Source organism: Seriola lalandi, unplaced genomic scaffold (genome assembly GCF_002814215.2).
Source record: "Seriola lalandi dorsalis isolate HSWRI2012SDOR001 ecotype SW California unplaced genomic scaffold, Sedor1 jcf7180002054566, whole genome shotgun sequence".
NCBI classification, from domain to species: domain Eukaryota; kingdom Metazoa; phylum Chordata; class Actinopteri; order Carangiformes; family Carangidae; genus Seriola; species Seriola lalandi.
In genome coordinates this window covers 949,374-964,314 of record NW_019525119.1, presented here as the reverse complement: position 1 = coordinate 964,314, position 14,941 = coordinate 949,374, and the positions used below count along the sequence as shown (strand labels likewise).

The 14,941-nt window shown below is 38.0% G+C and overlaps 1 protein-coding gene across 2 annotated transcripts; it reads right to left on the bottom strand.

Moving 5' to 3' along the window:
* Positions 1-5,181: 5,181 nt before the first annotated feature.
* LOC111662582 (kynurenine--oxoglutarate transaminase 3) lies at positions 5,182-13,116 on the bottom strand. Of its 2 annotated transcripts, none has more exons than XM_023416483.2 (14): positions 12,975-13,116; positions 10,479-10,569; positions 9,983-10,044; positions 9,294-9,438; positions 8,819-8,968; positions 8,630-8,716; positions 8,379-8,501; positions 8,156-8,276; positions 7,473-7,549; positions 7,293-7,382; positions 7,018-7,204; positions 6,187-6,260; positions 6,009-6,095; positions 5,182-5,924 (listed from the first exon to the last, which is right to left on the bottom strand). In XM_023416483.2, the coding sequence occupies exons 2-14, from the start codon at positions 10,566-10,568 to the stop codon at positions 5,868-5,870; spliced, it is 1,350 nt and encodes a 449-aa protein (XP_023272251.1). In that variant the 5' UTR covers position 10,569; positions 12,975-13,116; the 3' UTR covers positions 5,182-5,867. The 2 variants fall into 2 exon arrangements, with proteins under 2 accessions (XP_023272251.1, XP_023272250.1); XM_023416482.2 differs by having other exon boundaries at positions 12,920-13,065.
* Between the last annotated feature and the right edge of the window lie 1,825 nt (positions 13,117-14,941).

Sequence of the window (14,941 nt, the reverse complement as noted above, 5' to 3'; positions counted from 1 at the left end):
TCTCAGACTACACTACAACTATGTAGCATTATACATTTATGATGCTGGATATTTCCACACATGAAAAATTCAGTTGACATGACACATAGTGTATGAGTTAATACTAGACACTGTTATGTAAACAGAAATTGAGCAAAAGCTTCTCTATGTAACTAAGGTAGAAAAAGATACTATAATGACAAATGAAACACAAGCAGAATAAGCAGATACATACATACCAGTACACGCAATAGGTAAGGAAGCAGAGGTCAAATATTCCATAGTCGGCCTCTCTCCAAAGGCATTTATTGAAAGTATTATTGATGAACATGATTTGTGCCATCTGCTGCAACGACTCAGACCGGTTTAACCAGTTCAGTGCTTTAATTCACTGAACTCAAATCACAGTGAACTGCTTCAACAAGTTACTTGGAGCAACCTCATAATTTCTGCACGGCTAAAGACCGGCCACAGACCGAGGGATCAAATTACTAGACAAGCTAGCTGCTGACATTCTATAACCATGAGGCTGTGGACACAATAGAGCGAAAGACTAAGAAATGTATATGTAGAAGAAATGGATCTTTTGTCCAGGCAGACAGGTGTCTTTTTTTTTTTTTTGTATGTGATTATGTATAAGCCTGGATAAACATGGCTTTCTTGTTTCCATGACATCACCAGCACTGCATATATTTAAAGGTTCTCACAGTCATGGTGTGTAGATGTTAATCTAGGGGTTGGAAGGGGCTGAACATCAACACCCCCTCCTTACCTTTCCCCTATTTTTTTTTTTTTTTTTTTTTTTTTTCCCATCAGCACGGAGCACCTTCATCCCTAGCACAGCACAATTTCATGCCAAGTAGCTTGGAACGTTAACTATTAACTCTGAGGCTACAATTAAAAGCATTTCATCAGATAGTGCTTCCTAACAGATTAAGCGCAGGCATACCACTGTTGACTATAACAGCTGGAAATAGCTTTAAGTTGGATGTTTATTGCGCCAAATTTGCAGCGCACACAGAGACCTGCTTCAGGTATGGAATCCCATCATTTGCAAAAGTACAATCATGCTGCATGGGCCTGTCTGAGTTCTGAATTTGACAGGAAGTATTTGCCCAATTTGTAAAGAGGAATTAAGCTTAATCTTGAGGCCAATATTTAGTGCTTATCTTTAAATGTCACTTCCTGAGTGTCCACACGAAACAATTCTCACCAGTATTTTCCATTATAATTATATAATGAATGTGAAAGTGCCTCTCCTATTGCTGTTTTATGCTACTTTCATTATGTTGTTACAGATCTTGAGGACGATTTGGAGATTTTACTATTGTGCTTGACACTTCATCATGAACTATGATTAGTAAAAAATTATGTGATTGATTAATATACAGTTTAGCCATGACAAAGCACCATGGCATGCACTAATTCACCAGCCTTTTCTTAAGATTCACTATTTGCATGTGGTTTGTACAGTTTACATGTACCTGTGTGGTAGGTACTCTGAGTATTTCATATATACATAAGCAGTGGGGAATGCCTGTTAAATAGCTAATATTCTGACAATGTTACACTGAATTTCTCACATCTTATTGCCACTGAAACTGACAGATTCCTGCTATCAATCATTAAAGCATGTGCAGCAATTGAGGTCCAGTTGTATAATTTACAAGGCAGCTCACAGATGTACAGTATACATAAATCAACAAGTAATGCAATCTGTGAGGAGTTTTTGCATCATTTAAAATGTTTGCATTTTCTATGGCAAAGCATGTCCTTGTTCTTCCACTGTTAATGTGACCATCCCTGATGCTTCCATATTTCCACCCTACTGAGGCAGCAGTCATGTTTGAGTATCAAGTGCTATTCATACAAATGTTAAAATCGATCGACATCCAACTGAAAATGAGTTGGCTTTAGTTTTTTTTTCTTTTGTATCACAGATGTAAAAATGTAAAAATGGAAAGACAAATTCTTCATTAACTGTGCACTGTCAACTTTTGTTTCAGTCTAATGTACTTTGTCTCCCTCAAGTGGCTCAAAGGATCCATAAACACAACATTATTAACAGTGCTGTGTGGATCTGATGACAAAGAATCTACAAATGTTAAACATGTAAAAAAAAAATACTAGTACTACTACTTTAACACGAGACATATTGACAGTCACATAAGTGTAACTGAATACTTTAATGAGGGCTTCATTCCATTCAGGTGAGTCAGTTTCCAGACCGGTGGTACTGTGCATGCTGGCCCACTACTGGGGCCCGTACATACTATGAGGCACCTGTGCATTTCTGTGATTGACAAGTCAAACGTTCAGCTGTGAAAAAGGTTGATCAGTGCCTACCAGTCATTTTGCCCCATAAACAGCCTGCCCTTAGAGTTTGTTGATCTGCATTGTGGGCTATTGTTTATAGAGAACATTTGTATTTGCTTTTCTGCTATGATGTGAATTACATGGCACGGATTACGATCACATTAGATGGAAATTAGCCAACAACCTCTCTCTTTCTTCTTATCCCAGTTCAGACGGAGAAATGAGCCCACTGACTCAGATCTGCTTTTCTTATTCTAAGTCTTTTTCACATCAGATGTTTTGACTTGTCAAAGGTGTAACTAATAACATTAACAATGTCTCTGCTCTATTCTGATGTTGCAGTAAGCCATGACACTGTGACCAGCATGCGCAATAGAAACCCGAAGCAGCTAAATGGAATTCAGCCATCATTAATCTTATTATTTTCACATTTTATCGACTGTGACAACTCTAAATGTCCTCTGCCTTTTTCTGTTTTTTACCCCAATGCAACTGCCAATGCTTAGATGCCATACAAAGAGACACTATGTTGTGTACATGTACACCTTTGTCAGATTTGTAGAAAGAGAGTACACTCCACAGTGTGAGAGACTCCCACTCAGTGCTTGCATGGCAGCCATAAGCACAACGTATATGCAGAACATTAATGTTTAATTTCTCACACATATTATTCTCCCCAGTGACAAATTAGACAGAATAAAGACGTGCATTGCAGAGCACATGACACGCATCAGGATGTAACATGATTAAAGTAAAAAAGCAAAGGGTGGACTGACAGGCGCTGATTAGCATTATGTTTTTCTTATGTAGTCTGTAATATTGTTAAAACTGTCACCACCTCCCCAAAAATTGGATTTCAATTCTGTATAAAAATTTAGCTACAGCTTAGGGAAATCAGTGGGTAAAACCAAATCTTCAATAAATAAATATATTGTTTTTGCATGGAATCATTATGTTGCACAACTAAAATTTGTAAAACAATTAAAAAATATGGTCATATTACCACAGATTGATTCTACTGAGAGGCTATAGATACTCTATCATCAATCAGCCCGTCTGCATCTGAACTGAAGGAGAAAAGTTTGCTCTCTGTCTAGAAAAACAGCCTTACTGCTTATGGTGATGAAGACTGCCGGCTGAGGCTGATCCTCAAAGCGCTCTCGCAAACTGTTCTAGTCTAGAATTCCTGAATCAGTAACCACAACTGGCCGCTATCTGGGTAAAGGTTGAATTCTGTTGGCACTGTGAACAAAAACATAGCTTCGCCTTTTACATTTACATTTCTCCAACTATATTTGTCAAAACAGGATAGTCCTAACTCTTCACAGAGCTGTTTGGACACGTACAGATTATGCTCAGCTGACACCTCCCTCACTCAACTGTTTAATTACACCTGTTGGGGGGGTCAACCTTTGGTGGGACCGTTACCATTTTTAGACATCATTCGATTAAACAGTTTCAGGGCCCAGATAATGTAATGTACTGTACTGTTTTAACCGTTTTATACTAACAGAAAATTTTTGAACTAACTTACACAAAATTAATGACAACTCCACTATACTGAAGTATCCCAGTAAGCCATGTAAGTGAACCAGCATTCACAACTCATATAAATGGATTAATTTAATCAAGATGATCTAGATTTTATTTATTTATTTTAATTTGATAGATGAAAAATTATTAGGGAATCGTTGTTTATAGTTTAACATTGTTTATTACTATTACAAAACTGTCCAGTGTTTTCATACCACTGATGTGCTGCCTGTCAGCAGTGTTTTGGTTGCATCATAAAAAAATATGCCTGTAGGTCAACTGGAGGCTAAAATAGCCAAACCACATTATGAGTATAGCTTTATGCACAGTTAAAGTCAAGGGTTACCTGTTGTCTTTGCTGTACCTGCTGCTCTGAGTCTGGAGTTCGGCACGCTCACAAGAGGAAGTTAGCTGTACTTTCTGAAAGGATAGAAAATGAATGCTAAACAGGTTTGAGGTGACATTAGTCACGGCACAACAAGCAATCACAATATGTACACGTCTTAGGTTTCTGTTGTCTAGTGATCCATTCTATTGGCTGCTTTTGTGGTGTTTGGTAACTTGTTAGCCCTGGTTCAAAAGCCAGGCTAGCTAAAATATGCTAGCTTACCTGATTTAGCTAGTTAGCGCAAACAGGAACCACCGCGAACACTTTAGACAGTTTGTGAAGGTTTGATAATGCAACCTTGTCTTGACTTTTGTGAATAACATGCTACGTCACATTGTTTATAAGTTAATAAAGTACCTTACTCTTTCAATAGAGCACTTTACTAGTGGTGAAGTACGCAGATACCTTCAACTGAACCCGCCCAATTCCATTTGAAGTCACGCCTTCAGTGACGTCATACGTCTACCAACGTAAGATAATTGAATTTTTCTTTATGGATGCACTGTATGCGACATTCGCTACCTAATTTTTATTCTTTTGGTTTTTAATATATATTTCATAAATGTTCGATTATGGTCTATTCCAATTTTTTTTTTTTATGTTTATCAATTTAAAACGTTGATTAAAGCTGGTTTATCAAGGCTTACATCAAAATACTATATAGCAATATTGTCCAGCTAGGTACCATTTTGCTATACTGAGCTAACTAAGCTATAGTCTAACGTAAAAACCTTAATGGAGGTACTAGATTTACTGTGATATTGATTTTACTGGTCAGGCAAGCATATAGAGTGCAAGAACAAGTGGCACATGTAAATTGTATGCAGCATCTAATGCAATTCAGAATTGCATTTCAGTATTGTGGCATTGGTATGAATGTAATCAATACACACATACACTTATGAAAAATTGTGTCAGAAAAAACAACGGAATGATTTGGAAAACAACATGCTGAGTCAGTACAGTTATTGATTGCATTGGTTTTAACAAAATACATTCTTGGCACAACAAAGATCTGCATCATTTGTGGTTACATTTACAGAGGATTCCTAAAGACAAATGGAAAGCTAATGCAGTGCATTCAGAAAGTATTCAAAGCCCTTCTGTTTTTCACATTTTGTTATGTTGCATTTTGTTATGCTAAAATCATTATCAATTCTGATCAATCTACACTCAATACCCCATAATGACAAAGCAAAAGATTTTAAGAAGTTTTTGCAAATTATTAAAACATAAAACAGTAAAAAAAAAAAAAAAAAAAAATCAAAATTATCCTGTCTATTGTGTCTATTCTTAAAACCCTATGCAAATATTAACTTACAATTAACATATTAACAGACTAAATCTATACAGTGTGAAAACAGAAATTAATAAGGGGTTGTTTACTGATATACCCGATAAAAACTACACACCTCACACCTGAGAGGATTTATTACAACAATTCTTTTCCGTAATTTTGATCCTCTCCCTTAAAAACAGTATACACTCCAAATAAGGGACACACAATTTACTATTCATGGTTTTAATCTAAATATTTCAATAATTCCCAGTTTGTGCATAATGTTGTAAACAAATCCCGAACCCTCAGTTTGACCCCATGGATGGTCCTCCTCCCTGAAATCATGCTGAGGTCTTCAGACACTGCTCCCTATTAAATCTTACTCCAGTTTTTCAAGATGTTCCCTGCTGCATCCAGAGTACTATCTTGCTGTTCACAGAAAAACAACAGACAAAGGTTATAAAAATTCTGTTTTTCACTCCAAAAAGAGGAAACTGCAGGTTTTGTATTTACCTTAATGAAGCAAAGGCGAATATATTTCTCAAACTGCTTCTTGGAATCATCTCCGACAAAGGCTGTGACAGGAATGGCTGCCAGTTTCTATAGAAAAGGTGTTTTATATTAACGACAGTAATTAAAAAAAATAAAAAATTAAACTAGAATAGAATAGAATGAACTCTAATTAATTTACCTTTTCTTTAATCATCCACTTGACAAACTTGTAGTCATAGGCTTCATCATCAATGATATGTGACAGGTCCTGATCTACAACGAACACAGGGCAGAAATGAATCCTCCTGGTTACGTACCAGGATTTATGATGTTTCAAGTTTCAAATTTTATCAAGATATTCATCTTCTCCAATTTTTATTAGCTTAAAAGGAAAATAATAGTGTAGAACACTAAGGACATATCCATGAACAAAAGTATGTCCAGTATTAATCACTCTGATTTTAGTTGAATGAGTTTTGCCTTTTAAAATATAAACTTAAATAAGACCATTTTACAAAAAATGCATTTCTTTTGTTTCGTTATTTGTGTGGTCCTGTAGTAATCCCTCTGGAAAAACTGAAATGTAATGAATGTCAATCATTCAGTTGCACTCTACTCTACTATTTTTACTTTATAATATTTTTTCAGCTAGTTTGTTACTGCAGTGAGTGCATTTAAAATACACATCTTTAACTCTGAAATTGATGCAAACAGATGTTCGGGTTTCCATTGGATTCAACTGAAAAATCTTTTAGTATTTTCCATAAAGCACTCTACGATCTTTCACATATCTGCTAACTCTCCCATCACAATCACAACTTTGAGATGTTATTTCTTCCCTCCTCGAGTCCAAGCGTCCCTCGCACATTAACTGGTAATCAACTGTTAAGTTCACTTCATTGAGGCACATAACATCAACATGAAAAGTGAAAATTGTTGACAAAACTATATTACAGTTAGAATGAGCCACCAATCTGTAGATGTCCACACTGTTTGCAAGCAACACCAGTGTAAATGTGCAGTAACTCACTGAGAGATGTCACATCCACCAGCATGAAATAACCTCCCTCTGGGATGACAGGAGTCATTCCAGCCTCCTGCACGATGGCAGCCATGCGGTCCCTCTTGACCTCAAGTTCCTCTGCCAGTGAGGAGAAGTAGCACTCTGGCTGACCCATCAGCTCATAGTTCAGAAGCAAACCTTGTGCCACAGCCTCCTGCAGATTAACAGACATGCTTCAACATCAGAGTGGATTTGATTGCTTTGCTTTTTCTCACAGATTTGAGGGAGCTTTGCAGACTTGCCTGTAAAGGTGTCGGGCAGGTGTACAGAGTATTCTGCATGACGGTCTGAAGATGCTTTATCAAATGCTCCGGTCCTATTGACCAACCAAGCTAGAAGACACAAAGTTCAACTCCATGGTGTGCAAGAACTGATTACTGACTGTTAAAACAATGTTTTAAATACACAGATTTAAATCTCACCTTCCATCCAGTAACACTAAATGTTTTCCCTGCACTGCTGATAGTAATTGTTCTATCCCACATTCCAGGCAGAGTGGCTGCAGAGAAAGAAGACAAAACATAACGACCATAAAATGCGAGATTCAGTGTTTTGAATAGTAGGGTGCTAGTGTACACAAATGTTTTAAATGATCCTCGGGGCAGTGTGAGAAGAGTACGGCCACAATCATACTATTGTTTCAGACTGAAATCATTTGAAATTACAGGGGATCGGAGAAGCAACAAGAGAGTTAAGGTTACTGTGTGTGTTAAATGGAAGAAGGCACAGTATTGAGTTGTAGGTCACATTCATTTTGGGAGGACCTCAGAGTCCAGTAGACAATCACTCCGGTTACTTATGTAAAACACAGGAAAACAGACGAGCTAGGTCACATGTACCAGCAAATAGTTAGAGCAAAACGTGAACCTAGCTTGCAGTGCCACTTTTCCACTTTTTCTTTAAGGACATAAGAATCCATTTTGCTGTGCGACTCTCTGGTGACAATGGTCTCTAAAGCATTCGTTGGCGGCACGTTTAAAAGGATGCCATTCCTGTAGCTCTGTGTAAGACAACGGAGGAGGTTCTGTTGTGTAGGAGATGGATGAAGCCGATTGGCTCTAATATACTTTTAGTATGTTTTAAGTATGTTGCTCTGAGAACGTACCAATTTTGATATGTTGATGGCCCCTGTAGATGAGCCACTCATAAACCTCATCACTGAAGCACAGAGTGTCGTGTTTGATACAGAGGTCAGCGATCATCTGCAGCTCATCTCTGGTGAAAATCTGCAGGAAGAGAACACAAACCGCTGACAGCACTTGATTTCTCTGTCATGTCAAGTCATCATTTCTCAAACATAATGACCGATGACTGGGATGTACACTTGCCTTCCCTATAGGATTGTTGGGAGTGTTGATGATGATGGCCTTTGTCTTGGAGTTGAATTTACTGGCAAGCTCCTCTGGGTCAAGAAACCAGTCAGCACTTGTGATGGTCTTCTTTCCACACTTCTAAAATATTGCAGGAGATATTTTGTGTCATGATCGTAACCGCTTCTCAGGCCACAGCAGAAGGCAAAGTAAATACTGTAAATATGGAACATGTGTATCAGACACCAGTGACTTTAGGTTAAACTCACAAGGCGTAACGGTATCAACACAGGCTTGGCCCCTGCCATTCGTACCATAGGAACATAGCAATCGAAGAAAGGTTCGATTATGATGACCTGGAGGGAGAAACATTACACAGTAAATATGTAAATACTGGAGGAATGTTTATGAATGTAAACAGTCCCGTAAGACCCAGTGAGAGAGAGGAAAGTCCTCACCTCGTCTCCCTCTTCCACCAGTGCTTGCATGGTGCTGAATAAGGAACCATAACCCCCGACTGTGACCAGGATTTCTTTGAAAGGGTCGATCTGACGTCCATAAACCTTCCCATAAACCTGAGAGAGGGCCTTCACCAGAGTTGGATGACCCTTTTAAATAAACAGAGGGTGTACATTAGAAAAATAAAGGCAGTGTATACAGTACATAGTGAACTACAATGAATACCATAATGTTCATTTAAATTTCATATGGCTGCTCCTATTTCAACACTTACAAACTGCAGATGCAGAGTTTTAGTTGGTTGTTGAGCACAATACATGAAAGTCATTATTAGATACAAGATGACAATAACCAATTGCAGCTCACATTTTTTGTATCATAAAATTCAACTTGTAGTCAATTTTATAACTGGGCATCAAATTGAATTTGCTGTTTGTCGTAGTCTACTATGGTATTACAGTTGATCAGTCTTACAAAGCCTCTGGTGTACTGGTTCATCCTGTTCACTGATGCTGCCTTTGCTAGTGCCTCAGTGACATAAGAAGGTGGAGGGATGTCTGGGTAGCCTTGGCCAAGGTTAACAATGGATGGGTCTGCTGCCACTGAAGTAAACGCCACCCTGAATGGACAATGACTTGAATCATTACTGGACAGAACAGAGCTCAGCTCATGTTTCTGACCAAAGGACAAAAAGCAATTCAGACACAAAAGATTATCCTTACAGACTTATCTGACTGTTGTAATTAACAACAATAATGACAATAACAATAATAATAATAATAATAATAATAGTAAGCACCTAAGACTGGGTAAGGCTTGCTGCCTAAAACACTAGAATGAGCTGCTTTACTGTAAAACCATACTTGCTCTGAAATATCTGGCTGGCTTGGTCATTCGCTATTTTCTGTGCCTCTCTAAGCACAGACGTCTCGTATAAAGACCAAATGGTGTTGTTTCCTCCCTGTACGAACTTCATCACAGTCCGTACAGGACGACTGAGTTTAGATTTAACCCTAACTGACAGGTTGTTGTTCCATGCTTGGAAACCGTACCTGATCATGCTCTCCATAATTTCGTAATGGGAAACTGATCCAGTGTATGTGCTCAGAGCTCCTCTCCTGCTGTGTCATGCACATTGATTAAAGTTATATCTTTTCACTTACCAGACATTTTTGTCCAGTCCCTCAATTCTTTTGGAGTGGGTGTGCCGGGATGTCATTATATGCTGCAACACAAAACCTAAATGCATTACACCTATTTGAACATCTCATTAAGTGCTCAGTTACATGATGCTCCACCGGTTTTCAATGATAACTACAGCAGCTGCCAAGAGCCCAGAATAAGGGAGTGGTGTACTTGTGCAGGAAGAAATTACATAATCATTAAGCACACAAGGTTGGTGGTGTACATTAACATTTCACGACTTTGCTCTGTGTTTTTGTAACTGTGGTGGCTCTGTTACTTATAAATTGGATCTATTATCCAACAGTTCTTCAATATATCACGTTTTAAACTTGGTCTAGTTTTTCAAATGCATCCCACCTGCCCACCCAAGCATCTAGAACTTTTTTTTTTTTTTTAAACAGGGTCTCCTGGTTTATCTACAAACAAACATTAAAACAGAGTAGCTAAATTCAAAGATTTCTGAAGAGGACTTACCTGTGAAGAACAAAACCTTCTCTTGCAATTTATGTTAACTGAGTGGCACTTGAACCTGGAGCAATTCAGGACTTGCCGTGCGATGTTCATGCTGCACAGAAAAAAGAAAGATGAAAAATACAGTGAAAATTATGTTATGTTTGCTTCTGTCACACGGGCACACAGTTTGAACATGTACATACAGACAAATGCTGGTGGATGCGTTAGGTCGGTTTGAACAAATAAACATGACATTAATTCTGGCAGTACAATGGTGAATATAAAAAGTGAGTAAGCTGTAGAAAATGTTAAAAAAGACATTGATCAAATGCAGAAACAGTAACACTGACTATTAAAAGAACAATTACTTGTACTAGTATTTATTGTCACCTATGGTTGAGACAAATTCCATAGCTTCATGCTTAATAGATTAGTTAAATGACAGAAAATTAATCAAAAATAAATCTGATAATTGATTCACTTAAATCATTAATAAAAGGATAAATGCCAAACATTTGCTAAGTCCAGCATCTCAGATACACTGCTCTTCTGTTTTATTTTTTTTACCACTAGTTCATTTCTATGGGTTTTTTTTTCCCAAAATCTTTATTGAAAACGATCATAAACTCAAAATGCAGCAACATGTATAAGATAAAAAGAGGATACTTAATGCCGGGGAATACAATTACATAAACAGTACTTATAAGGATAAAGTAGGAACTCTTTACTTTGAGTAGAAATAAATCAATATATTGGAGGATTAACCAAAATCAAAGAGGTACAGATGTACATTACAGCAATTTTAGTCAATAATCTTAATCTCGGGTCTTTGCTGTTTTCTTTTTTGCAATTTGACTTAAGAGTGGGGAAATAGGTGAATATTACTACAAAGTGAATAAACACAAGTGTGTTTGTACAGTCCTGCAAAACTACAACAGCAGGTGGCACCAGTGTGCAATAAGACAGCTACAACTACATGATGTGAGGGGTGCCATGCCAATAACAACGACAGAAACTATTGTGAAAACACAGTAAAACACTGTAGGGGAATTTTTTCAACTGCTGAGATACTTGCTGTTCCACAAAGAGATATTCCAGAAATCAGGTTTTAACGAACTCTGAGTCAATAAGTATTTTCACCTGAGTTGTGCGCGTGCATGAGGAATATAAAAAGCCGTCACCACTGGAGCTCCGATTCAACAATTCACCATGGGAACGGTTAAGAGCAGAACCTCCATTTTAATCCAGTGGAGAGAAAAAATTATGTGTGACATTAAAGCACATTTATCTTTTAAAAAACAGCAGCAGCAGTGAAAGAGCCCGAGTTGGACAAAAGAGTCAACAAGTTAAAACCTACTATACACACTACACTAATAGATGTAAAGTGCTGGAATCTACTGTTTGTTAGATTAAATGTTTAAATATATTTATTCAGCTGTAACCTGATGGGGACAAAGTTCTGCTGCAGAAGAAGAAGAAAATAAAGATGAGACAGATTAGACATAAATTTATAGATCCTGGATTGTAACATCATATTCTGACCCAGTAACAGCCTCAGTGTCAAGATTTAAAAACTGAGTATACATTTTCAGGTCTCTATTCTACATTTAAAAATCTTGCTCGACAGCATTCAATGCCTCTGTTTCAACATGTAGTAAATTAACATACAGTAACTGAAATGCTGTTAAAACAGGTTCAGACTACATTTACATTTACACAGAAGTGCTAGTTAGGCATGTATGGGTGTTTAAGGAGTTAGGAGAGGATGTGCTCTTGGGAAGACTGTGCAGCTGCACTACTGCCATCCTCACTCAGAAATATCACATCATCTAAAATATGATCCAATGAATCATACACTCTCTTTGCACTTATTAAATAGATGTAGTACTTAATATTCACACTAAGATTCCCAGAGTCTCAGTGATCAGATTTAAATCTGAGCTGAGGATGAAGACACCAAGGGTTATATTTGACTGTAAGAGATCACTGGCTATCCTCACACTGATGATTAATTGATCATAAAAGATCTAATATTAATAAACACAGGTATTGGGAAAGAAACTAATGTCCAATCAGGAATTTAATCTTAGTTGAAGAAAATCTGCCAGCATGCAGGTTAGTCCCACAGAGTAAATTACTGTGGTAACTGACTCAGAGCTAAAGTGAACTCAGTGTCTGGAACAGAAAACACAGAGCTTCCCCTCACCACAGGGTAAATTAACTCAGAGTTAACCATAAACCCACTTTCTGGAATACACCCCCAGGAAACATGCATGCTGTTAGTTATCCGTGTGCCAAAGTATACACTGCCTGGCATGTACACGTTAGCTAACACTGGTTGGCACCCACAAGCTAGCTTTAGTTAACATTAGCAACATTTAGTTATGGCTGCTAAACGGACTGTCCGTCCCGTTAGCTGTGAATCACACTGATAACCGCTGCCTCGTTTAACAAACACGTACCATGTAGTGATAGAAGTTAAGCCGCCACACCAACAGGTCAGCTACCACAACTTACTTGTTGTTACACTCTTGCAGCTCTCCAGTGAGGCACAGCGGTCAAGGAGGAGGAGACGACGTCAGAGGCTGGAGAAAGTGGTGATGCGTTTACAGTTATCGGAAATTGGCAACCTGAGGGAAGTAGACACGAATGGCTTCATTTTTTAATGACAGCCAGCCACCTTGAAAAATCGCTATGGCAAATTAGTCTTTGGCCTTGGACTGTATTGTTATATGAATTTCCTCTTCAAATATGTTCACGATGACAATCACTTTAAAACATTTATTTGACGCACATTCTATTCTACCACCTTTCACTGCATTAGAATAACTGTCGACTTTGAAATTGTTTAGACAAAGTCAAAAAATGGCCACTTAACTTCCAGCATGAGAACTGAGTAAGACTGAACGCATTGTTTTCTCTTGTTATGTAAAACTACTCAGCAAGCGATGAGTTTCTCCGTAGCAAACTTGAAGGCAGCATTGCCCCGGCTTGGATGGACGATCTGTGAAGTGATGTTAGCGTCACTTACTTTCGAGAAAGTTGAGGGGGTTTTAGAAATTATATTTTAGACAACTAAGATAATCTCTCTGGCCACTCATTTTGTTTTTTCATATTTCTTATTTTCGTCTTATTCTGACTGATTGTGACTATAAGGCCAATGATCCAGCTATATCAGACCCAGACAAACACCCCCCACCCCCCTAATTCCAACCAGAAAGCCCTGAATGCATTGTTGACATGAATGTGCCAAGTCAGGCTGACAGCATGAGATGAGATAGAACACGTGTGCGGAAAGTATTTTTCATTCTGCTCTCAAACTATGCTCTGCAGCTACCATGCTGACATTTTGGAAATGAAATGACATCATGTTTATGAATGAACATGTAGAGCTATTGAGGTTAAATTTGGAAGAAAAAAAAAAGCAATAGTAGCTATGAGTTAATTCCATTATGCACAGGCAAATGTTTGCAGTAAGGTATATTTATTGTGTACTAAATAACAAAATAGACACTATTACATGTATTCCTAGTGCTTGCAAGTTGGTAAATGTTTAAGCATAATTTCAAGTTTTGTACAAACAGCGCAAACAGGAAACTACTGCATGCAGACCTGCTGAAGAGAGAGTTTTCCATAACTTCCCCTAAGTTCTGTCTTGCCTGTGCCTGTCCAGTTTGTAGTCGTTTCAAAGTCATTGCATAGCAGTCTATGGATAGGTCATATCTGAGTGCCTTAAGGGCCTGACTATATATCAAGTTGTAGGATCCTGTCAAGTATGCACCATCAACAGCACCCTCTTCTGATTGGATTCTTAATTGGTTTAAAGGGTTTGACCAGTATGACACCTAGTGGCCAATTCACTCCCTAACTTTGTCAAGTGTTTTCCTACCCGTGCATCATGAGCAGGGGCGGAGCCACACATGGTAAACATTTGGGCCTTAGCCCCAACTTCAGTCTATTTTCAGGGGACATGCTCCCTCAGGGAATTTTTCACAGCAGCTACATGCACTTACATGCATTTACTTTATCAAGCCATTTGTACATCATTTGGGAAAAATAGTTGCAGGAAAAAAATCATCTTGAGCCTGCATCATATTTTGAATCTAATTGTTCTCTGTGTCCATAATTCTGAAACACACCAAATTTTGTCAATGAATAATTTTCACTACTGCCACATAAAAAAGGCAAAAATTGTCTGATATTACTACTTTTGAATTTACATAGGTGGGGAATGAATTTGGAGTTCAGACTGGCGAAATATTTTCTTTTTAATTGTCTTTACTTCGCTGGGCTGATGAGCAGCAGGAGAACAGGTGTGCTAACTGGGCAGCTAACAGCCTTGAGTGTTCTTTGTTCTGTGTCCTTAGCTCATTCTCTGTTTGCCCCTCAGCTGAGCTTCAGCTTATATAATGACTTTAATATTTATAATTTTAGCCTGTTATTTTTCTGCACCAGATGCTTTGAGGGTGGAACACTATATCATA